This window comes from Chrysemys picta, chromosome 1 (assembly GCF_011386835.1).
Source record: "Chrysemys picta bellii isolate R12L10 chromosome 1, ASM1138683v2, whole genome shotgun sequence".
Classification (NCBI taxonomy): Eukaryota; Metazoa; Chordata; order Testudines; family Emydidae; genus Chrysemys; species Chrysemys picta.
In genome coordinates, this window is record NC_088791.1 from 242,666,559 (window position 1) to 242,690,436 (window position 23,878).

General features: G+C 44.4%; 1 protein-coding gene across 2 annotated transcripts; it reads left to right on the forward strand.

Annotated features, from left to right (window-relative positions):
• Positions 1–1,453: 1,453 nt before the first annotated feature.
• LOC101949876 (sulfotransferase 1C1) lies at positions 1,454–15,606 on the forward strand. Of its 2 annotated transcripts, none has more exons than XM_065580955.1 (8): positions 1,454–1,593; positions 6,469–6,646; positions 8,542–8,679; positions 10,688–10,785; positions 11,121–11,247; positions 12,208–12,302; positions 12,530–12,771; positions 13,472–15,606. In XM_065580955.1, exons 2-8 carry the CDS (start codon positions 6,475–6,477, stop codon positions 13,515–13,517), a joined length of 918 nt encoding a protein of 305 aa, XP_065437027.1. In that variant the 5' UTR covers positions 1,454–1,593; positions 6,469–6,474; the 3' UTR covers positions 13,518–15,606. The 2 variants fall into 2 exon arrangements, with proteins under 2 accessions (XP_065437027.1, XP_005307022.1); XM_005306965.4 differs by having other exon boundaries at positions 12,530–12,710; positions 13,472–15,604.
• The last annotated feature ends 8,272 nt before the right edge of the window (positions 15,607–23,878 follow it).

The window sequence follows — 23,878 nt, forward strand, 5'->3', positions numbered from 1 at the left end:
TAGTTAATTTATCCAAGGGATTAATGGCATTATCATACAGGTTGTGTAACTAGAAGGGGTGGAGGCCAGGAAACAAACCACCAGGTGCAGGCGTGTGAAGGACAAACAAAATCCAATATGGCTGCCATAAACAAGAGAACATCAGATCCCCTATTAATAGAATATACAGGGTCTGTGGTAATATCACATAATTGTTGTACATAGATTACCTTACACTGTAAATTGGAACAAGGGAAACTAAAAGAAAGCTATTGCTGCTTGAGTTTCTTGTGTTCTTTGCTTGTTTGCTTGTGAACAATCTGTTCCAAGTTTGCCAATTCTAGGAGTCAGAGCCCCAAAAATAAATATTAGCTTAAATATCAAGTGATATTTTTAACTGTTTGGGAGTTTTTTCTGGCTCCTGAGTTTTTTTAACTTTATTTTTTACCCTGAAACTCTGTGTGACCATTTCAATCTGAAACAGCACTAACATACAGCCCTCCTCTCATAGCAGCTTGAAGAGGGATCCCCTCTAGCCCTCTATCAACTTCTGAGATGGGGAAGTTACAATTCTCTGCCTCTCCATTCCTTTTTTCTATCACTATCTTGCTCCCTCCAGATCATCCCAGCCCATCCAGTCACAATCTCTTGCCCACACCTTCTCTTCCTTGTCCCCTCAGTCTTTTGCCTCCATCTCACTCTCTTGTCCTGTCCTACCCCCATTTCACTCTCTGATTTCTCAGTTTCTTATCTGTCTGTCTAGTGGTTTTATACTGCTGCTCATAGTATCTGAGTGTCTTTCACATAAAATCAGTAGCAATAATGAAGTCCTTAGTGGATTTTGTGGATTCTTGGGACTTCTTCCTTTTTGGGGGAAGAACTCTGCTTGGGGCAGGGTTTTTTGTCTTTGATTTCTTAGACTTGAGATTTATTGGCTAGAAGGCACTGTCAGTGTTGTGTGATAGAAAGAGGAAGAGGAAGGTTTTGCAGCATTTCCTAAAGACAGGCAGACTCTGGATTCACCTGATCTCCTCTAGAAATTTGTTTTACAGACAGATCTCTTGACAGAGAATGCTTTGTCCCCAGCTCTCATGTACTTTGTCTGGAGCTTTGTGATCTGTGCTGCCTCAGAGGAGCACAGGTGTCACAGTGGTTCTTAGAGCCAAATTCAGTCTTTAATGTAGCTGTGGCTTGAACCATCCATTGCTTTGAAAATAAGGACCAAAGCCTTAAACTGGTATCATAAGCTGAATGGGAGCCTATGATGGGATGGACTAGGCCCAGAGGCCCCCTGTTGGAGGCCTCAGGATCCTGGCGCACCCATCCCAGGAAAAGAGCAGTAGAGAAATCCTCCAAGCGGCCTAGAATGGCTTCAGGGAAGCAGCCAATCAGAGAGGCTGCAGGGAGCAGCCAATCAGGGCCCAGGGGAGCCATATAAAAGGAGCTGCAGCGCTAGAGTCAGGCAGTTGCTGCTTGGAGCCTGAGGAGTGAAGCTGGTGCTTATAGCAGACTGAAGGATAGCAGTATCATGGACAGCTCAGTGCTGGCAGGGACAGGGGGAGCAAGAAAGAGCTCCAGGCTGGCTGCTGGGCCTGAACATAGAAGAGCCATGGGGTAAGGGTGAAACATTGGTGAAGGCTGGAAGGTGGGGAAATGGCTAGGTAACTGAAAGTAGTTTGGGTAAAGGAACAGAGTGGTACATGGGCTGGGACCCAGAGTAGTGGGTGGGCCTGAGTTCTCCCCTCATAAGCCACTGGGTAAGTGGCCTACAACTGGACAGTCAGAAACTTCCAGAAGGGGGATCTGAACTGTTAAGAGGCCCCACTGGAGACCTGGGGCCAGAACAGACCAGAGTGGGCAAAGTGTTGGAGTTGTGTTCCATACAGACTGCATGTGACTTGGATGGAGGGCTGAGTCACTAGAAACTGCCAGAATGGGTCACCACAGACTGAAAGAGGTGCAGACGCACACCTGAAGAAGGGGGTGCTTGCAATAGGTGGGTACCATCCCATTATAGAAGCAGTGGAGGGACTTTATCAAAGGCCTGATGTACTCATGGCAGCTTGAGCAATAGAAAAGATAGGCAGACACATTCTGCACCAGCTGAATCATGTGCATTGTCTTCATATTCAGCTTCAGATACAGTCGATTACAGTAATCGAGCCTGGAAGTGACTAATGCCAGGATCACTATGGCCAGGCCCTCATCCAGGGGAAGAGATGACGTTTCCAAGCCAGCTCAAAGTGATAGCACCAGTTTCTAAAAAATGCCTAATTGGTCATCCAGACTTATTAAAGAGTCAAATGGGACCCCAAGACTTCACACCACTCTAATGAATGGGGACTGTATACAGGGCCGGCACCAGCCCACCAAGCATGTGCTTGGGGCGGCGCCTGGAGGGGGGCGGGGCGCTCCGGCCCAAGAGCGGGGCCGGGACTGGGCTCGCCGCCCTCCCCCCGGCGCTCTGGCCGCCGGGGAGAGCAGAGAGCCCTGGCCGCCCTCCCCCTGGCGCTCTGGCCACCGGGGAGAGCGGAGAACCCCAGCCAGGCTCTCTGCCCTCCTCCCGGCACTCTGGCTGCCGGGGAGAGCGGAGCCGCGGCGGGCTCACCGCCCTCCCCCCGGTGCTCTGGCTGGTCGGGGATTGCGGGCCCGTGGCCAGACTCGGCACCCTCCCTTGCCGCCCTTGGCAAAAAAGCCAGAGTCGGCCCTGACTGTATGCCTTCAATGGAAAGTAGAGACAATGTCTTGGCTTTTTCTTCAAAGCATTTCCTCTTTCCAGACAGCATGACTGTAGTCTTTTGTAGGTTCAGCTTGAGCCAGCTGCTCTTAACCCAAGAACTAATTTCCTGTAGTCATTGTGACATTTTGGATAGATGCAGCAATGGTTGCATCAATTGAGAATGATATATAAAGGGGAGTGTCATGGGCATACTGCTGGCAGCTAATCCTATCCTATCTCACTGTCTCTCCTAGTAGTCTCAATGTAGATTTTGAAGAGAAAAGGAGATAGCGTGAATCCCTGTGAGACCCTGCAGGCTAGAGCCTTCAGAGGGAAAAACCAGTTACTCATCACCAATCTATATTCTGCTAGACAGGAACAATTAGAATCACTGTAGTGCTGGACCATCTACTGGAGATACCTCATGTAGGCAGGTTAGTAGTACCTTGTGGTCCACCATGTCAAAGGCTACAGAAAGGTCCAATACTACAGTTGTGGTGATCTTACCTCTGTCCATGGCCACAAGAAGATTGTCCTTTAGTACCAAAATAGCCATCTCTGTGCTGTGTCTTGGACTGAATCCTGATTGTGAGGTACTCCTGTCCCCATTCCATGTTTCTCCCACATTTTCCCTTCCCCACTCATTCTCCCTCCTAAGCCCTTTTTATTCACTTGTCCCCTTCTCTGCCTCCACCAGTCTCACTCCTTGACCTGTCTCATTCCCCCATCTGCACACTGTCTCCTGTATGCCACATGTGATCAATAGGCCAGTTATCTTAGCTAAGGATAGGTTGGGGGAAGCTCTACTTCCACCTGTAAAGGATCAAGGAAATGGCATGCATTTGGGCAGAGGGCAGCCTGTAGCTTCCATCATACTGAAAACAATGGGCGATGATAGCCATTTTACTAATGGCAAAAAACATGAGACAGATCCATCTTTCTCTTGAAATCATGAGTAAATCAGGATTCAGTCCAAGACACATAATATGCCTAATATCATATTACTTGTGAAAACTGACAACTCAACAATTTATTTGAACTGTGGGATGAAACACAAACAAAAATGAACCCCTAGCACTTTGTCAGGCCACAGTAAAAATTCTCCACTCACTTTTTTTTTAAAGACCAGAAGGGACTGTTAAGAGCATGTAGTCTGACCTCCTGCATAACACAGAACCAGTAATTTCTGCATCCCACCCATAACTTCTGTTTAAGGTATTGTATCTTAGCTGTTTTTCATTTCTTAATGGTACAAATGTCCAGGGTACTTCAGAAGAGTCAGCCACTGGTCTCTCTTCCTTCATGTACCTGTCCCTTTCCTCCAGCCTAGTGGGTAACCATCTTAGATGCCTTTTTTATAAGGGCATCAGTGTCAACTTGGGCAGAGTTTTTGTATCATAATTTTAAGACTGTTTGCCTCAGTACTCTGGATTACAACTTCAATTATCTAAACAATATTGGTGTCCTTGATCAAGCCTTATCAGGCAGGAGGGATGAAAAGCCAGTGGACCCTGCTGTATGTGTAGGAAGAAGGAGCTCAGAGACTTTAAGACCAGAAGGGACCATCATGATCACCTAGTCTCACCTCCTGCATGTTGCAGGCCACAGAACCTCACCCAACCCAACTCCTGTAGTAGGCTCATAACCTCTGGCTGAGTTACTGAAGTCCTCAGATTTTGATTTAAAGACTTCACGTTACAGAGAATCCACCATTTATTCTACTTCAAACCAGCAAGTGACCCACGCTGCAGAGCAAAGTGGAAAAACTCTAGGGTCTCCCCAGTCTGACCTGGGGGAAAATTCCTTCCCAATGCCAAAAATGGCAATCAGGAGGGTATTGACATCTTTCTGGCACTTATTTACCCATTTACCTGGCCCATCTGCAAGTCGAGGAAGTGGTAGAATTGGCCACTGTCCAGCAGTATCATGCATTCTCCATTTCAGGCATTTCTTTTCCATATGGTGAAAACTCATGTGAAGCAGGTTTCAGGAGCTATGGTAGGAGGAACCTCTGCTATCATTACTCCATAGGATCAGTGGTGGCTTTGAAAGTTTCCTCTATTAGATAACTCCTTGGTGGAAAAATCAGCAGCTCAGCTGTGTGGGGCAATAATGGACTTAAAATAATTGGAAGTAATCTTTTAAGTCCCCAATTCAGCCTGTTGAGTGACCATTTGACAAAATCTAATGGAAATGTTCTCATGATGTTACTGAAAACAATTCATTGTTTAAACTCTTAAATAGACCTTTAGATTAAAATATTGCACATCATGCTAATGACTGACAATCAGAAAGTGAAATTGACTAGAAACAGACTTTAAACAAAAATTAGTGACCATGGAATCGGTTCTCCTTGTCCAAATTGAATAAAAGGAAACAAGCAGTTTACAGTAAGTGGTGAAAACAAAACAAGGTTTTTTTGGTTTGGGTTTTTTTTAATTCACTCAATATTCGCTCCGATGCTAATGGTAACACAGATAAAGAGACTTATTTTCCCTTTAAGCTACTATATGTACAGATTAGGTTAAATATTGGGGGAAATTTTCTTATTCTGAGACAGTTTAAACTGTGGTACAAACAAATCACCCTCTCTGGAGCTATTTTTCTTTTAATAATCTCAAGTGTTAATGTCATAGGTAAGTAAACATTTTTATTTTATTACAATATGATTAAAATATCCCTCCAGATATTAAAAAGGAGCATACATTGCAAGGCAGAGAAACTCTCTAGCCATTACCGGTTACTATGCCGCCTCCTTCTCTTTTTCCTGCATCTGCAGGAGACTTTTTGTAAGCTCTGCCCAATTTCCTACACTATTTCTTTGTTGACCGCACCTATATTAAAGAAGGTGTGGATAGGATTAGAAATAGAACAGCCCCCAGAGAGCATACGCTCTTCATGCTGGAACTGCAACATCAGGGACAGGAAGCATCCAAGTGTGTGTAACTCTCCAGCTTCAAGTTTCTCTCAGTTTTGTGGTTCCAAGTCCTGCACCTTCCAGAAAACCCCTCTTCGGTCTGTTTTGTGAGTATTGCATTGTAGCAGGCATGCTATTTCTAATCATGGTGTTCTGTGGGAGGACTGTGACAAGCAGGCACAATGAGCCAGTTTTAACTTCAGCTATCTCAGAATTTTCCAGATATGTTACCATTGCTCAAAAAAGCACTGAAAAAGGTGACTGAGGTGATACAGAGAGCTGTAAAATGCAACAGTATTCCAGAAGATAAAAGTCCAGAACTGGAATAATTACAAAGGATCAATGTGGTTTAGTTTTCAGTAGCATGAGTAGGAGCACTAACATTACTAAGCTTTTTCCATTTGTTTTCTTTAGTAAAGAAGGACCTGGTTCTGTGAGGTGTCTTCAGTTGACTTCAGTGAAAACTGTGGATGCTTGACCCCTCTGAGGATCATGCTCCAAGTTATGTAGTTTGTAATTTGCCTGTGCATGTCACTAATTTACATTAAGTAATATATGCAAAGGCTAAAATGTTCAAATATGGGTACCTAAGTAAATGGCATGATTTTCAAACATGCTGTCATTGAAGTCAGTGGGAGCTGCAAGGTGCATAGCACCTGTGAAAATTAGGGTACAGTTTGCAGTGCCTAAATGTGGATTTAAATATGTTTAACTTTAAGCAACTGAGTCAGAGAATTGTGGACACTTTTACCATACTAAGTGCACTGAGTCCCTGGCTGAGATTAGAATAGTAAATGCATATATTTCTTTAGAGCAGACCTGTTTATTGGCAATCTGTTTCTTCTCCATGCAGTACACAATGGCCCTGGGTAAGATGAAAGATCTGAGCCTAGAGAGCTCCATGACACGCTCTGAAACAGATGAAGTGGGTGGAGTTCTCCTTCCAAAAAGAGTGTGTGACAGGTGGGATCAAATTTGGAACTTCAGAGCCAGACCTGATGATCTGCTCATCACAACCTATGCAAAAGCAGGTGTGTGGGAAGAGAGTGGAAATGGGTTGAGACAGAACTATCTGCCTGCACTGAAACTCATGCTTTGCAATACTTTTATCAAGACTTGTGATTTGAGATTTATGTAAAACCTAGCATAGGCCTTTCATCAGAGCACCAGTGACTTCTAGTTTCCTTGTCAGAAAAAAATAACCAATCACTTACAAAATGCAAATAGTCTAATATCATATTATTAAATCTTTAGTTCAGTTTGTGTAAATGTATAATCAGTGACACGCAATTTGTATTAATTTGATTTTAACTAGGGTTTTGTTCAGTTTACAATGAAGCAAAGGGAATTGGTTGAACTATTATGAATTTAGGGCTTATGAGTTTTTTGGGGGGGAGGTTTTTTGTTTTGTTAGTGACTCAGGTATGAACCATTCCTGAATTCCACAAGTTTATTAGTTAGGGCTGGTCTATGCTGAAAACTTACATGGGAATAGCTATGTCTCTCAGGGATGTTTAAAAAACATACCCTTCAGAGATTTAGCTCTGCCATCCTAACCCCTGGTGTTGACAACACTAGGTCAACAAAGAATTCTTCCCTTGACCTAGCTACTGCCTCTTGGGGAGATGGATTAACTACAGCGATGGAAGAACCCTTTGTGTCACTGTAGTGTCTACACTGAAGTGCTACAGTGGCACACATGTAGGGCTACACTAATGTTTTAAGTGTAAACATAGCCTTAATTATTAGTATTTGCCAAGAGGTTTGGATGACTCTTCAGCTTACAGGTTGTTCAGTCTGTCTTCACTAGCTAGTATTTATTTTTTGTGTCCTGTGGTTGGCCACTTACGTCATATGGTAGATTATTTACACCTTTCAAATAAGGGAATAATGAACAACAAACTTCAGGTACTAATTTTGGATGAACAAAAATATGTAAAACTTTAGGATTAAAGAACATTCTTGAATGCCTGGTGGTCATCCAAATACTCAAATAATTAGGTGGTAAAAACGTTTTTAACAGAAAATATGGCTGCTTAAGGAAAATTGAAACAAAATATTGTGTGAGATCATCCTAAATCAAAACATTTCAGTTTGTTGCACGGAATTGAAATGTTTAGTTTTGGATCAGTGAAACACTAAACTGCATCTGTCTGATCTGCTGTAGTGCATTAGGGGACTTGTAGTTCACTTTCCCATGCCCCCATTCTCTCCTATAGGCTGGACTCCTTGGCCAGATTATGATGCATTACAGGGGATGTAGTCTCCCCTGAATGAACCATCACAGTGCATCATGGGATTTGTAGTCAAGTCACGGAGCCCAGCCCATGGGGGAGAATTGGTATATGAAGCACCCAAACTACAACTCTTAGGAGGCACCCCAGCAACTCAGCCAGATTCAGTTTAAGGTCAAAACAATGTTTCAATTCAGAAATGTTGAACATTTTTGTTATTTTCAAATTGAAAAATTTCAGAATTTTTCATTTATTGAAACCTTTGATTTTTCACTTTTTGTCCTAGTTCAGGATGAAAACTGTCTATCGGAATTTCCCTCGAGATGGAAATTATGACATTAACTCAGCTCTACAAATAAACAATCCCACAATTCATAGCCAATTGAACTCAATGCTTTTATTCATTCATTTCTACCACACACAAGAACACAGTCCTAAATGCAAGCCTAGAGGCTTTTCCTCAGGAGGTACTAAAAGTTTCAACTTCCCTTCCTACCATTGCATTTTCTCCCTGATTCACTTTCTAACCCCCATGCTTATCGTCATCTTGTAGCAATGGCCTTGTGACTTCCCCAGTCTTCCTTGATTGTGGTCACCATCCAGCCAGTATTTTTTAACAAGCTTCCATTTCTCTTTTAGAAAAGTATCTCTGCACCACATTGGGGAAATATGTAAAATTCTAATATTTTCAGGTACAACATGGATACAGGAGATTGTGGATATGATCCAACATGATGGAGACATTGAGAAGTGCAAACGTGCCACCACTTATCTGCGACACCCTTTCATTGAGTGGGTTCTGCCTGGACCTTTCAGCTCTGATACAAATGGTAAATGTAACACAGTGGTTCTCAAACTTTTGTACTGGTGACCCCTTTCACATAGCAAGCCTCTGAGTGCAACCCCTGCCCCTTATAAATTAAACACTTAACACCATTATAAATGCTGGATGCAAAGCGGGATTTGGGGTGGAGGCTGACAGCTCGCAACCTCCTATGTAATAACCTCACAACCCCCAGAGGGGTCTCAGCCCCCAGTTTAAGAACCCCTGTAAAACAAACAGGGCTCGTTTTCTTTTTTTTTTTGTCCAAAATCATGGAATCAATTTTTTTTCTAAATAATGGAAAATGTTATCCACTAAAAGAGTATCCATTGTAGAAGAGTTTTTTCCAAGAAAATCTCTGTTCCATTTGTCATGCTATCTGGAGAGAGTTCTACACAGGTCATTAGGCTTATTCAGGTCTATGAGCAGGAGCTCTTCAATGAGGTCTGCCAGTGAGTGAGCCCTCAAGCCAACCCTCCCTAGCATATAGTCAAAGAAATTCTGAGTGGATTAGCAACTGTACTTCTCCTCACCTCCCCCACACCTGACTCTATCAGGGCATAGAGGGACAAAAGAGGCACCTGTTTCTGGGGGAGAGCAGAGGAAGGACCAAGCAAGAGGAAGTGGCAGCAAGGGGAGACAATGACAGAAGTATAGAAACTAATCTAAAACCAGAAACCCCAGGAGGAGGAGAGTATAATGACAGGACAAATGGAAGAATTTTTGTTAAAGATGCTACTGTGGAGGTATAGGATTGAAAATACTGTCATTAAGTTGGGACTGGAAGAAAATAGTAAAGGTAAATACTGTTTTCTTCCACCATATTATTTGTTCCAACGTACTCATTTTACTCTTAAAGGGGACAGAGCAGGGAGACAGGAGAACATGGTGGTTTAGATGAGGGAAGTTGGGGGGGGGGGGGGGGGGAAATATATATATATATATGCCCTCCCCACGAACACTGAAAACTCATCTCCCTGTACAACTGGTGCCTCCATCCTTTTGGGAGCATATTTTATTTATATATATATATATATATATATAAATTTTTTTTTGGTTCCATCTTGTCTGTCTCATTCACACATCCTGAATCCTCATTTAAATAAAAACCCTCACTGCCTCCCATTCCATGACAGAGTCCTAGTTTTTTCACTTTGACAATCTGGTCACCCTATCTATGGCTCTCTTGACCTAGAAAAATCTTCTACAAGTAAAATGAAAATTCTTTGAGTGCTGTAATGGGAAAAGGTCCATCCAAGTAGATGAATCAATATTCAGCATTGCCCTAGAGCAGGGGTGGCCAACCTGTTGCTCCAGAGCCACATGCGGCTCTTCAGAAGTTAATATGCTGCTCTTTGTATAGACACCGCCTCCAGGGCTGGAGCTACAGGCGCCAACTTTCCAATGTGCTGGGGGGGGGGGTGCTAACTGCTCAACCCCTGGCTCTGCTACAGGCCCTGCCCCCCACTCCACCCCTTCCTACCCTGAACCTGTCATGCCCTCCCTCCAACAATTCTCCTGCATGCTGTGAAACAGCTGATTGGGAGGTGCAGGGAGGGAGGGGGAGGCGCTGGCACTGATTGGCAGGGCTGCCAGTAGGCAGGAGGTGCTGGGAGCGGGGGGTGGAGCTGATAGGGGGGCTGCTGATGTATTACTGTGGCTCTTTGGCAATGTACATTGGTAAATTCCAGCTCCTTCTCAGGCTCAGGTTGGCCACCCCTGCCCTAGAGGGATTCAGACAGTATCCCAAAAAAGCAAATCTGTATATGAATCAACATTCACCATTCCTCCTCAAGAATGCAGGCAAAGTCTCAAGGACACTGATGGTTGATACATGTTGTTATGCAATGTTTTCTGTGGAGGGTTGCAATGAGGTAGAGTTGCATATGTATAAACTGATACAAACTGGCATTTCCCTGGAAAGTCTGAGTCAAAATCCCACACATGATGGTGATTAAGACATAGAGGAGTTTGGCTACAAGGACACTGGAGAATGCCTACAAAATATTTTGCAGGCCTGGAACTAGCTGAAGCGATGCCCTCCCCACGAACACTGAAAACTCATCTCCCTGTACAACTGGTGCCTCCATCCTTTTGGGAGCAAGAGTGTAAGGTAATGAGGGGAAGGTGGGGCTCAAGTCTACTTTATTTGGAAATGAACTGAAACTAAATAGGAGTGAGGCAGGTTTCCAGACTCCTTCTGAAATCTAGAGGCCCATCTTCCCTGCAATATATAGCTTCTGTAGGAAAGTGAAGGAACTTCAATCACAAATTAGTTTCAGGAAATGGCAGCTCCCAAGCAGAAAACTTTTATGGCTTTGGTGATCATCTTTTGAGAGAGAACACAGCAGGACACTCTGCACCCTCTGTACATGTCTAAATCTATAATGTTAAATATACATTATTTCATTTCTTCCTTTCTCTCACTTGCTTTCACACCCAATCCAGATAATCTATGTGGCAAGAAATGCCAAAGACAACCTGGTGTCCTACTACCATTTTCACAGAATGAATAAAAATATGCCTGCGCCAGGAACCTGGGAGGAGTTTTTGGAGAAATTCATGGCTGGACAAGGTGAATGGAACCAATTGTGCAACATCCTATTCCCTTTTTTTTAATGCTATTTATATTAAGCCCCCATCCAAACACTTCAGCAGGAACTCCATTCCATCCTGGTGTTTTTACCAGTACTCAAAAAACACTTCCTTTCTCCATCCTCTCACTCCAGGGAACTCCTCTCTCTCTTTCTTCCCCCACTCCCCTTCTCCTCCATGGTCCCTAATACTCACAAATTCCTTGTTTTAAAGCTTAATTTTTTTTCTAAAGCTTTTGAGGTTAAAGGCATATTGCTCAGCAGTCAGCTGGAGAGGAATGATAGTCTGGCGCTCTGGAAAATGTTTCTTATGCAGACTTACTGTGTAACCTTGGCCAAGTCTCTGCACAGCAAGCCAAAGTGTGAATCTACACCACACCAGCTTGTCACGCAGTAACAACCCATGTAAATGTGACATTGCTACAGCACTCCAACAGGCCCAGATTACAGCCTAGCTTGCTACTAGCAGTGCCCACAAGGGATATTACCATATGGCAAGCTGATGTGCTGTAGAGTGACACCCTAACTTGCTGTGCTGTAACTTGCTGTGCAGAGAAGTGCTCAGTCTCTCTGTGCCTCAGTGTTTGTCTCCACACACACGCACACTGGGTTTCAGAGTCCAAGCAGGAACATCTACATGGCTATTTTTAGCACTGTAATGTGAGCCTCACACCCTGAGTCTGTAGATCCAGACTCTGAGATTAGATGACGCTGGTTTTTAGTGGTGGGGTTTTTTTTGTTTTGTTTTGTTAGGGGTTTTTTGCAATGTAAAGGACCACCCCACTCCAGCTCCCCATCTATAAAATACCCCTATTTTTCTGGGGCATTGTGAGGATCAATACATTAAAGATTAAGTGCTCAGATACTCCACTTATTGGGGCTATATCTCGATAGATCAGACATTGCTACTTGCTGACTACTACTTACTCTCTTGCTTTCAGTGCTTTGGGGTTGCTGGTATGATCATGTAAAAGGATGGTGGGATGCAAAAGAAAACCACTGTATTCTCTACCTCTTCTATGAAGACCTAAAGGAGGTGAGGGGTGAGTCAGGGTTCATAGTGCTCTGTTATTGCCATTCAGGGTTCCAGCAGGTATGAGCTCCCCACAGCAATGTTCTGTTAATACCAGCTGGGTCTCCAGCTGATTCACATCCCAGTGATAGATATGATTCCTGCATTTAAAACTTCCTCACAAATTTTCCCTATCTGATTTATTTCCCCTTCCTGGGTCGGTTTCTTATCCAATTTCACTCCTTCCACAGGATCCAAAGCGTGAAATCCAAAAGGTGTTACAGTTCCTGGAGAAGGACTTGGAGAATGAGGTTCTAGATAAAATCATCCACCACACAACATTTGAGATAATGAAGGACAACCCCATGGCAAACTACACTTTTCAGCCTCCTGCAGTAATGGACCACTCAATCTCACCATTCATGAGAAAAGGTGCTTGTAGCAGTGTGGCCATTTACAGAGTGCCCTCTTGTGGCAAGGGAATGCTTTGCAGGTACCCTGCCCTTTTAATCCCCCTCTGGCAGGATCCTTAAGAACTGCATACGTGGATAAGAACACACACACCCCACCCCACACCACACACCTGGGGCTGGTTTAATAACGAACAGTCCTTAACAATCCTCAGGGTTCCAAAATAAAGTCCATCACCACACAACAGTCCATACTTTGCTCTGGTGTCTATCTCAGTCAGAGCAATTCCCTCCTAGTCTATCCTCCCAGCTCTTCCTAGCTGGAGCTTAGCTCCCTGGCCTACAGGCCCACGAACTTCTAGGCCCAAATGCTGTCTGGGTTTCTCCACAGAAGTTTCCAGCTCCCTTTAGTCTCAAGGTCTTCCCTGCAGAAGCCCTTCATGCTCCCTACAGTGTCTCTCATTTTCCTAATCTTCCTAATTGATTGCAGCCTCCTTTTGCATTTTATAGGACAGTCACCCTGATCTCTCCCAGCTATGGCTCATTCTATAGTACAATCTGAGCCAGCCCCAGCCCTTAAGGGGTGAGTCAAGCTGTTACAGTGTTGCTGTTTTATATTTTTAGTATTCCCTCATCTTCCTTCCTGTTATGTTTTGAATTAGCACTTCATTTGAACTGTTAATATCTTTTGAGTTAGTGATAATGGATTTCAGGATTTGGGATGAAGTGGAAGAATTCTTCCTAATGGTGATTGAATATCTCTTTGGCTTTCCTGTATTGTAGGGACTATTGGAGACTGGAAGAACCATTTCACAATGGCACAGAATGAGAAATTTGATGAAGATTATAGGAAGAAGATGTCTAGAACCTCTCTGACCTTCCGCATGGAGCTCTGAGAAGGGGCCATACGGATTATTCTCTATAATCTACTAGCACTTTCCCTATAAAAGCCTCACAAAATACCAGTGAAATCTAAAATTACAATGCCCCAAGTTTCCCACACCACTGATTTCACAGGGCTGAGCATCCTCTTTCTCTGTGTAAACCTAATTTTGAGACAAACATCTTAGTTAAACTAGAGTCAAGCAGCAATGTACTGTAGAGAATTTGCAGGAGTCCCTCAAAATCCCACCCCCAAATTGAAGAGGTGGCTGGGGTAATTTCCCTGATGAAATTTATCCCCTCATCCCTAACTTATTCTTGGTGTTCATAAAATTCTTCTGAAGAGCAGGGCTGTGGGGTCTTGTTCATTTGCTTTTTTTGCATTTGTAAAATTTTAGAGGATAATATCCACTATTTTTAAAACCATTCCCGGCAGCAAGTAAAAACCCTGAGATAGAAGGCACTATTGAAGTGCAACATGCTGTTATTGTTTGTATGTTTTCAATGTGCTGGGCAAACTGTAATCCAGCCTCCCATTCCACTAGTGCAGTAAGTAAGTACTATTAGCTACACTGTGCAGATGGTGAAATGGTGTCATGCAAGAATTTGAAGTTACTTATTTCCCCCTCTCCTCCCACACATACTGCATGCTATATAAGATCTAGCCCTAAATGACTTGCATTGGCAGCAGTTTGGTCTAACAAATTAGTTTATGGGACTATGAATCAGAAAACTATACTCGTTCCACCTCTAGGACTGACCTGCTCTCCAGGCCTCAAACCAGTTGGCCACTAAAGCTAGGCACCTAAATCCATACTTTGAAGTCAGCCAGATACTGGGATGTCTCAGCACTTTTGAAAATCAGACTGCTTAGCTAGGTGCCAACTATAGAGTTAGAGCTGGATCTTCAAAGGTATTTAGGCTCATAACTTTTTAACAGAAGCTAAGGGGCCTGAATACCTTTTGAGGATCTGGGCCTGATGTACTGAACTTTAGGCACCCATGTTTGAAAAATTTGTCATTAAACATAACCTTTCTGAGCCTCAATTTTCCTATTTACAAAATGGGGATAATGAAATAAATGTACCCCTCAAAGTGGTTGTGAAGCATGATTTGTGTTGTAAAAGCACTAAGGGGCTTGAATGAAGGTATTATGTAATTGCAAGTAATATGAAGACCATATTGTAGGGAACAGATGGGAGTAGAACTCAAGAGCAACTTTGTTCCCAATTCTCACCTCACTTCACAAGACTACACTGCCTCTGGTACATCTATGGGGTAGGGGGTGCAAAACATACATTTGCGGGTGCAAAATGAATTGCATGAGTGAACAAGAGAGAGCACATGGACACAAGGTGTACAGGTTTCACAAAGTCATTCACATCCTTTTCAAAGACCTGTCATTTGCGAGGAACCTCCTAAATTCTACCAGGCCATGAGAGCACTCTGATGTTTCTATTTCAGAGGCAAATAACGCCAAAACAAGCACTTCAACTTCTGCCTTATAGAGTCCTATGGAGTAGATCTGATAAAGAACATTAGAATTATATAAATATGAAGTTTCTAGGCCAAGCCATTTTTGAGAGATGACAAAAAGAATCTTCAGAACTTAATGTATGTCTACTCTGCAGCTGGGAGCGAGGCCTGCAGCCCACCTAGACAGACTCACTGTAGCACACTAAAAGTAGCTGTGTGGACATTGCAGCACCAGAAAAGGCTCAGACTAGCCAGGTGATAAAGTGAAGGTATCAAGCAGAGTGCCGCAAGGTCAGTCCTGGGGCCGGTTTTGTTCAATATCTTCATTAATGATCTAGAGGATGGCATGGACTGCACCCTCAGCAAGTTTGCAGATGACACTAAACTGGGAGGAGTGGTAGATACGCTGGAGGGTAGGGATAGGATACAGAGGGACCTGTAGAGGATTGGGCCAAAAGAAATCTGATGAGGTTCAACAAGGACAAGTGCAGAGTCCTGCACATAGGATGGAAGAATCCCATGCACTGCTACAGAGTAAGGACCGAGTGGCTAGGCAGCAGTTCTACACAGTAAGGACCGAGTGGCTAGGCAGCAGTTCTGCAGAAAAGGACCTAGGGGTTACAATGGACGAGAAGTTGGATATGAGTCAACAGTGTGCCCTTGTTGCCAAGAAGGCTAACGGCATTTTGGGCTGTATAAGTAGAGGCATTGCCAGCAGATCGAGGGACGTGATCATTCTCCTCTATTTGACATTGGTGAGGCCTCATCACTGTGTTGGGGCCCACATTACAAGAAGGATGTGGAAAAATTGGAAAGAGTCCAGCGGAGGGCAACAAAAATGATTAGGGGGCTGAAGCACATGACTTAGGAGGAGAGGCTGAGAGAACTGGGATTGTTTAGTCTGCGGAAGAGAAGAATGAGGGGGGATTTGATAGCTGCTTTCAACTACCTGAAAGGGGGGTTCCAAAGAGGATGGATCTAGACTGTTCTCAGTGGTAGCAGATGACAGAACAAGGAGTAATGGTCTCAAGTTGCAGTGGGGGAGGTTTAGGTTGGATATTAGGAAAAACTTTTTCACTAGGAGGGTGGTGAAGCACTGGAATGCTTCATTTTCTACAAACCCCCAAACCCTCCCCCCCAAAGAAAGAAAAAATGGCTACTGTATTGGTAATAGTACTATACCGGCAACTAGCTTTAAGTGGACAATACTGGTGTACTCCTATTGCTACTAATTTCCTTATTTGATGGTTCATTTGATGGTTACCAATGAAAGGGTGAAGAAAAGGAGGAGGGGTAAGGAGACAACAGAGAGGAATGGCAAAAGCCCAGAGTTAGCAACATGACACATCTGAAGAACCCTTCAGATGGGGCAAAGTGCACGGACAAAGTGAGAGGAACAGGACAACTACTTATGGGGCACAGTGACAGAGAGGTATGAGAGCCATGAGAGGGAAACATCAGTCCAGATACTCAGGCAGAGAGAAAGAGAGTAGTATTTTTATTCTGACTGGAGTGTAGATTTCTTTGCTTACTTGCTGACTTTCTTTACATGTTGATTGTACTAAAGAAAACTAGCAAAAATATTAGGGGCGTTCAAGAGTTCTTTTTATTTTCCTTCCTCCATTTCCTAATTTAAGAAAGCCACATACAAGAATACAGTGACAATACTATGGAAATAATATAGTTCATTTGAATGCTGGCACAAAGAGAATCATAGAATATCCGGGTTGGAAGGGACCTCAGGAGGTCATCTAGTCCAACCCCCTGCTCAAAGCAGGACCAATCCCCAACTAAATCATCCCAGCAACTATGTCGCCCAGGGGTGAGGGCTTCTCCTGTCGACATAACTACCACTTGTTGGGGAAGTGGAGTACCTATGCTGATGGGAGAAGCTCTCCCTTCAGCATAGGTAGCATCTTCACTAAGGGCTACAGCAGCGTAGCTGCAGCGCTGTGCGTGTAGACAAGTCATCAGGGAGGTGGATTACCTATGCCGACGGGAGAAGCCCGTCTCCCATCAGTGTAGGTAATGTCTTTGCTGAAGCACAGCAGCTGCACCACTGCAAAGACCCTTTGTCTTGGCTAACAATTAACAGAAAAAGTACAAGAAATGCTTGTTGGTGCAATTTCTCTTTTGGGCCAGTAGAGGTTGCCAAAGATCTAGCAAGCAGAGTCACTGCTAAACTACAGTCTATCTATTGTTTTCTTCTTCTACACTGTGGTGGGTATTACCAGAGGCTATCAATTATTTACATTTAAAAAATGTATCCCCATCTCATGACCTGTTGGGTGTCTCCAGGAACCCAAGAGAGACTGAAAAATATAATAAGTCTTGCTCCATGACAATTGCCCTGGGCAATAAGCAGGCCACACCCACTTGCAGTTGCCTTCCTCTTGGCTTTCCCCTCACAGAGCTGTAAGCACTGTCAAAGGACAGGGCCAGGACTCTCCATGGACACAAGTGACACACACGGGCACATATATAACAATAATTGAGGAAAATCTTTCAACACTAAAGGCTACATAATGCCTGTGAGGCACATCTCTGAGTAGGGTAGAATACGGGGCCACCCCACCCCACTGGGAGCTCAGTCAGGGATAGTACCTGAGGTCACCAGTGCACTAGAAAATATTCTTTAGGATAGTGCAGCCTGCCCATCCCACTATCAAAGGGGTAGCCGTGTTAGTCTGGATCTGTAAAAGCAGCAAAGAGTCCTGTGGCACCTTATAGACTAACAGACGTATTGGAGAATGAGCTTTCGTGGGTGAATACCCACTTCTTCGGATGCATGTAGTGGAAATTTCCAGAGGCAGGTATAAATATGCAAGCAAGAGTGAGTCAGGCTAGAGATAACGAGGTTAGTTCAATCAGGGAGGATGAGGTCCTCTTCCAGCAGTTGAGGTGTGAACACCAAGGGCGGAGAAACTTTTGTAGTTGGCTAGCCATTCACAGTCTTTGTTTAATCCTGAGCTGATGGTGTCAAATTTGCAGATGAACTGAAGCTCAGCAGTTTCTCTTTGAAGTCTGGTCCTGAAGTTTTTTTGCTGCAAGATGGCTACCTTTAAATCTGCTATTGTGTGTCCGGGGAGGTTGAAGTATTCTCCTATAGGTTTTTGTATATTGCCATTCCTAATATCTGATTTGTGTCCATTTATCCTTTTACGTAGGGACTGTCCAGTTTGGCCGATGTACATAGCAGAGGGGCATTGCTGGCATATGATGGCATATATTACAATGGTGGACGTGCACGTGAATGAACCGGTGATGGTGTGGCTGATCTGGTTAGGTCCTGTGATGGTGTCGCCGGTGTAGATATGTGGGCAGAGTTGGCATCGAGGTTTGTTGCATGGATTGGTTCCTGAGTTAGAGTTACTATGGTGCGGTGTGTAGTTACTGGTGAGAATATACTTCAGGTTGGCGGGTTGTCTGTGGGCGAGGACTAGCCTGCCACCCAAGGCCTGTGAAAGTGAGGGATCGTTGTCCAGGATGGGTTGTAGATCACTGATGATACGTTGGAGAGGTTTTAGCTGGGGACTGTATGTGATGGCCAGTGGAGTTCTGTTGGTTTCTTTCTTGGGCTTGTTTTGAAGTAGGAGGCTTCTGGGTACACGTCTGGCTCTGTTGATCTGTTTCCTTATTTCCTCATGCGAGTATCGTAGTTTTGAGAATGCTTGGTGAAGATTTTGTAGGTGTTGGTCTCTGTCTGAGGGGTTGGAGCAGATACGGTTGTATCTCAGTGCTTGGCTGTAGAAAATGGATTGTGTGGTGTGTCCAGGATGGAAGCTGGAGGCATGAAGGTAGGCATAGTGGTCGGTGGATTTTCAGTATAGGGTGGTGTTAACATGACCGTCACTTATTTGCACCATGGTGTCTAGGAAGTGGACCTCCCGTGTAGATTGGTCCAGGCTGAGGTTGATGGTAGGGTGGAAGCTGTTGAAATCCTGGTGAAATTTTTCCAGAGTCTCCTTCCCAGGGGTCCAGATGATGGAGATGTCATCAATGTAGCATAGGTAGAGAAGGGGCATGAGTGGACGAGAGCTGAGGAAGCGTTGTTCCAGGTCAGCCATAAAAATGTTGGCATATTGTGGGGCCATGTGGGTGCCCATAGCGGTGCCACTGGTCTGGAGGTATATATTGTCATCAAATTTGAAATAGTTGTGTGTGAGGATAAAGTCACAAAGTTCAGCAACCAGTTGCGCTGTGGCATCATCAGGTATACTGTTCCTGACAGCTTGTATTCCATCTGTGTGTGGGATGTTTGTATAGAGAGTCTCTACATCCATGGTTGCTAGGATGGTGTTTTCTGGAAGGTCACCAATGCATTGTAGTTTTCTCAGGAAATCAGTGGTGTCACGGAGAGAGCTGGGAGTGCTGGTGGTGTAGGGTCTGAGTAGGGAGTCCACATATCCAGACAGTCCTTCAGTGAGAGTGCCAATGCCCGAGATGGTGGGGCGTCCAGGATTTCCGGGTTTGTGGATCTTGGGTAGTAGATAGAATAACCCCGGTCGGGGCTCTAAGGGTATGTTGATTTGTTCCTGTGTTAGTGTACGGAGTGTCCTGAGTAGATGGTGCAGTTTCTTAGGCTAGGTCTACCACTACGGGGCCGGGGGGGGGGGGGGTTTGACCTAAGATACGCAACTTCAGCTACTTGAATAGCGTAGCTGAAGTTGCATATTTTAGGTCGACTTACCTGGATGTGAGGATGGCGGCGAGTCGACCACTGCCGCGCCGCCGTCGACTCTGCTTCCGCCTCTTGCCACAGTGGATTTCCAGAGTCGATGGCAGAGCCATCGGGGATCGATTTTATCGCGTCTTCACTAGATCCCCAATAGATTGATTGCTACCCGCCGATCCGGCGGGTAGTGAAAACGTGCCCTTAGTGTATTCCTCAGTGGGATCTAAGGGAAGTGGCCTGTAGAATTTGGTATTGGAGAGTTGTCTGGCAGCCTCCTTTTGGTAGTCAGACCTGTTCATGATGACAACAGCACCTCCTTTATCAGCCTCTTTGATGATAATGTCAAGGTGGTTTCTGAGGCTGTGGATGGCATTGCGTTCTGCACGACTTAGGTTATGAGGCAAGCGATGTTGTTTTTCCACAATTTCTGCCTGTGCACGTCGGCGGAAGCATTCTATATATAGGTCCAGACTGTCATTTAGACCCTCAGGAGGAGTCCATGTGGAGTTCTTCTTCTTGTGCTGTTGGTGGGAGGGTATCTGTGTATCAGTGCGCTGTTCAGTGTTATCTTGAAAGTATTCTTTGAATCCCATGATGAGCCTGCTCTGTTCCTTGATACACCGGCAGGGGGACAAAGAGTTGTCCTTGTGTTGCCCCAAACTGAGGGACTGTGCCAGAATCAGAGAATGCAGCAGAGCCGGTCTCCAGGCAATCTAATGAGTACAGCTAGACTCTATTAGGCTCCCTGATTAGCTACACTGCCTGAATGGTTGGAAGGCTCTGCAAACCAGCTCTTAAGCCCAGCAGCAGCACTGCTTTGTACTCAAGTATTTGCATGTGGTTGTGATAGTGCCTGTGATTGTTTATTTCCAGTCTTGCCTCTCCCTTGCCTCTCTTCAGGTAACCCTGTTCTGACCTTGGCGCTGATTTCTAAACTCTGACTTTGGCTCTGGCCCTTGGCTCTGGCCTCTGACTCCAGCTGTGATCCTTGGTTCTAGCATTTGGCTTCTGATTCCTGCTCTGATTGCTAAGCCTGATTCCTGCTCTAGGCCTGGTCACCGACAGACTGTGATGATTCCTAGCATAAGGCACGTGGGGATGAGTGAGATGATTCCTGGAACCTTTCCCCTTTGTGTATATCCATTCAACAACCAGAGACAATCTGACTCTAAAAAGACCAAAGGAAAGAATCTTCCCATCTTGGGACTAGTTTATACTTAGATTTATTTCATAAAGAGTTCCCTGCTGCTCAGTCAGAACAAATGTCCACAGCAAATGCAGAGTACAGAGAGATACATGCAAAAGGCAACATCACATCCCTATGTCACATGTGGAGAAATACATATTTAAAGACAAATGAAGGGATATAGCTACAGCACATGTGTAAATGCACATATTGAATGGCTCTAGGTGTCTATGGAGGGTCTTGCCTATATATGGTACAGTATGTCTCAGGAGACAAGACTGCCTGCAGTGGAGGTCAGGCTATGCCCCAGGGTCAGAGGAATAGACTGAGCAGCAGCCTGAGGAGTTTTGTTTCCTTTTCTGAATATGTTAATTGGTACCTTTTTTTTATTTTCTTGTTATAGGTATTATCCCTCGAGGAAAAGCCCTTGCTGGCTGTGACTGTCTGTCATTCTCCTGAATCACTTTACCAGCTTACACAACCAAAAAGAATAATGTCTAATGCTCCTGCTATATTACTTATATATACTGTTGGCTGAGAGCAACCAGCAAGTAGCTGTGCTTTAGTCAGACACAAGATATTGGACTCAATACAGGGATAACAGGGTGACATTTTATGGCTTGTGTTACACAGGCGAGACTAGATGATTTAACGGCCCCCTCTGGCATTAAAATCTATGAATTGATCAAATATGCACTAGCATTCAATTGTCATGAACAGTAGGTAAAGGAGTAACACAGGTTGGTGTGCCCATGCCTGGAGAAAGACCAACAGACACACCAGTGCTACTGAGATGCACATGAGAGCCAAGTGCTTCCAGCACCTGAGATGTTTATAAAAATCATATGACTGCACACCTCAGAGAAATGGTAAAGTGTAGTTCTACTCTGAAAAGGGACTATGTAAAAATGCTAACATCTTATTCAACAGATCCCTTTCCTGTGTATATTCCAAGTCAGGTTTGCTGACTTTAGCGACAAAATAAGGGTTTGGGGGTTTTACTGCTTATTTACTCCCTTTACTACTGAGAAGCCAACACATCTATATGAGTTTAAACTGTGGATTCTGTCCCTTCTTGTGTATGAATAATAGCATTTACTAAATTCCAATCAGTTACACTTGTATGAACCCATGGGTGACAATGAGCTGTGTAGGTGTTACTGAAAGACTCATTTAACCTTCAGAATCTTTTACTGGTGAGAATGCATGTGATAGAAAGAAACTAGCTTTTTTTCTTACAAGCACAAGTAATGTATGTGGGGCTGTAGGTCAGGGAAAAAACCTCTTGTGAGAAGAACACGCTTGATTGGCATAACTGAGCTACAATAAACACTGATCTTCATGATTACAGAGTCACTCTCCAGAGCAGAGCCATACTTTAAGCCAGGGGTCGGCAGCGTTCGGCACGTGGCTCGCCAGGGTAAGCACCCTGGTGGGCCGGGCCAGTTTTATTTACCTGCTGACTTGGCAGGTTCGGCCGATCGCAGCCTCCACTGGCCGCGGTTCGCCGTCCCAGGCCAATGAGGTTGGCGAGAAGCCGTGACCAGCACACCGCGATCACCCGAACCTGCCGCGTCAGCAGGTAAATAAAACTGGCCCGGCCCGCCAGGGTTCTTACCCTGGCGAGCCGCGTGCCGAACATTGCCGACCCCTGCTTTAAGCTCAGCTTTGCATGGGAAATAGAAACAGCATACTTTATGGCTTGCTTTAATGACAGGGCCAACATAGTGTTTCTAAGTTCTACACTGTTTTCCATATGCTTTAAATTAACATTTTAAGTGTCTTTGACAGGTGGCTAAAGCCTCAGTTTTGCATCTCATCCTGAAGTCAACAACTTCAGCACCACGAGATCACCCTAATACCTTTCCTCTAGATTCTGTATTGAGTCAAACACCGGGTACTAACTACCTTACCCTGGTTTTCCTGAGAGGCCTCCCATACAAATGCTGACCATGCACTACTGTGCTTAGGTTGTTCAATCTGAGGAGCTCAGACCCCTACGTCACGGTGACATGGCTTCAATTTCTGAGGTGCTGCTGTAGGAATAATCTGTTTAAGCTACTAAATAAGATTCTTACATTTCTTTTAAATATTGCTTGATATTCCTCAGTCTATTGTCCACCTTGAGGTACCCAAGTGCCATGGAAAAACTGAAAGACTTGACTGCAGAGAGGGTGAGATGGCCTGAATTGTTTGGCACAAAGAGAATTCCTCTGCCGACAGAGATTTGTAACACGTGGGACTGAATGTGAAACTTCAAAGCCAGGCCTTATGATTTACTTATCTCTACCTATCGCACAGCAGGTGTGGGCAAAAAGACAGGAAAGGGACAAGTCTTCCAGAATTCCCTTCCCCAAATATGAGTGTAATTTTTCCAGAGCTGTGCAGAATGGGCAATACTGAGAAAGTCTGGTCTGTTTGTCATGGTAGAGCATTTGCCAAAGAAGGAGCTGGAACTCTGTCATCCCCACTGGGCTGAGTTAAGAGTGCTGTGCTTTGTCTGGTGGCTGTGCGAGCGCTTCAGTGTCCCTCTCTGAGTAGAGGAGTATATGTTCTGTTAGATGCCTAAATTGTACATTTCCTTACTCTTGTGGTTTTGTGTCAGGTACGTTGTGTATAGAACTCTTACATTGAACAAGACATTTGAAAAAGACTTCAGGAAGATGATGGCTGGGACTTCTCTGCTACTTGAATGGAGCTCTGAGAACCATAAATGGAGCAAAGAGGCTGTCAGAGGTTCTCTTTTTCCTGTTTCCTTAACTAGCAGTCAATATGAGAGCAAACATCAGATTCATTCCACTGATTTCACAGTGTGTGATCTGCCTCATGCTTGGATTGAAAGTTATTATTTAGCCAGTTAGGAACTAGGTCAGAGACACACACTAGGGTTTTTTATCCTTCTTTTATCTTCATCAAGTTGTAAAGGAATCAGATGACTTTTGTCAGTTACATAAGTCATTATGTATCAGGG

Excerpts from the sequence above, each read along its gene's own strand:
- LOC101949876 (XM_005306965.4), top strand. The coding sequence starts at position 6,475 with ATGGCCCTGGGTAAGATGAAAGATCTGAGCCTAGAGAGCTCCATGACA. Across the intron at positions 10,786-11,120 it reads TTTGGGAGCAAGAGTGTAAG|ATAATCTATGTGGCAAGAAA; the intron begins GTAATGAGGGGA and ends CACCCAATCCAG. Across the intron at positions 12,711-13,471 it reads CTCACCATTCATGAGAAAAG|GGACTATTGGAGACTGGAAG; the intron begins GTGCTTGTAGCA and ends CCTGTATTGTAG.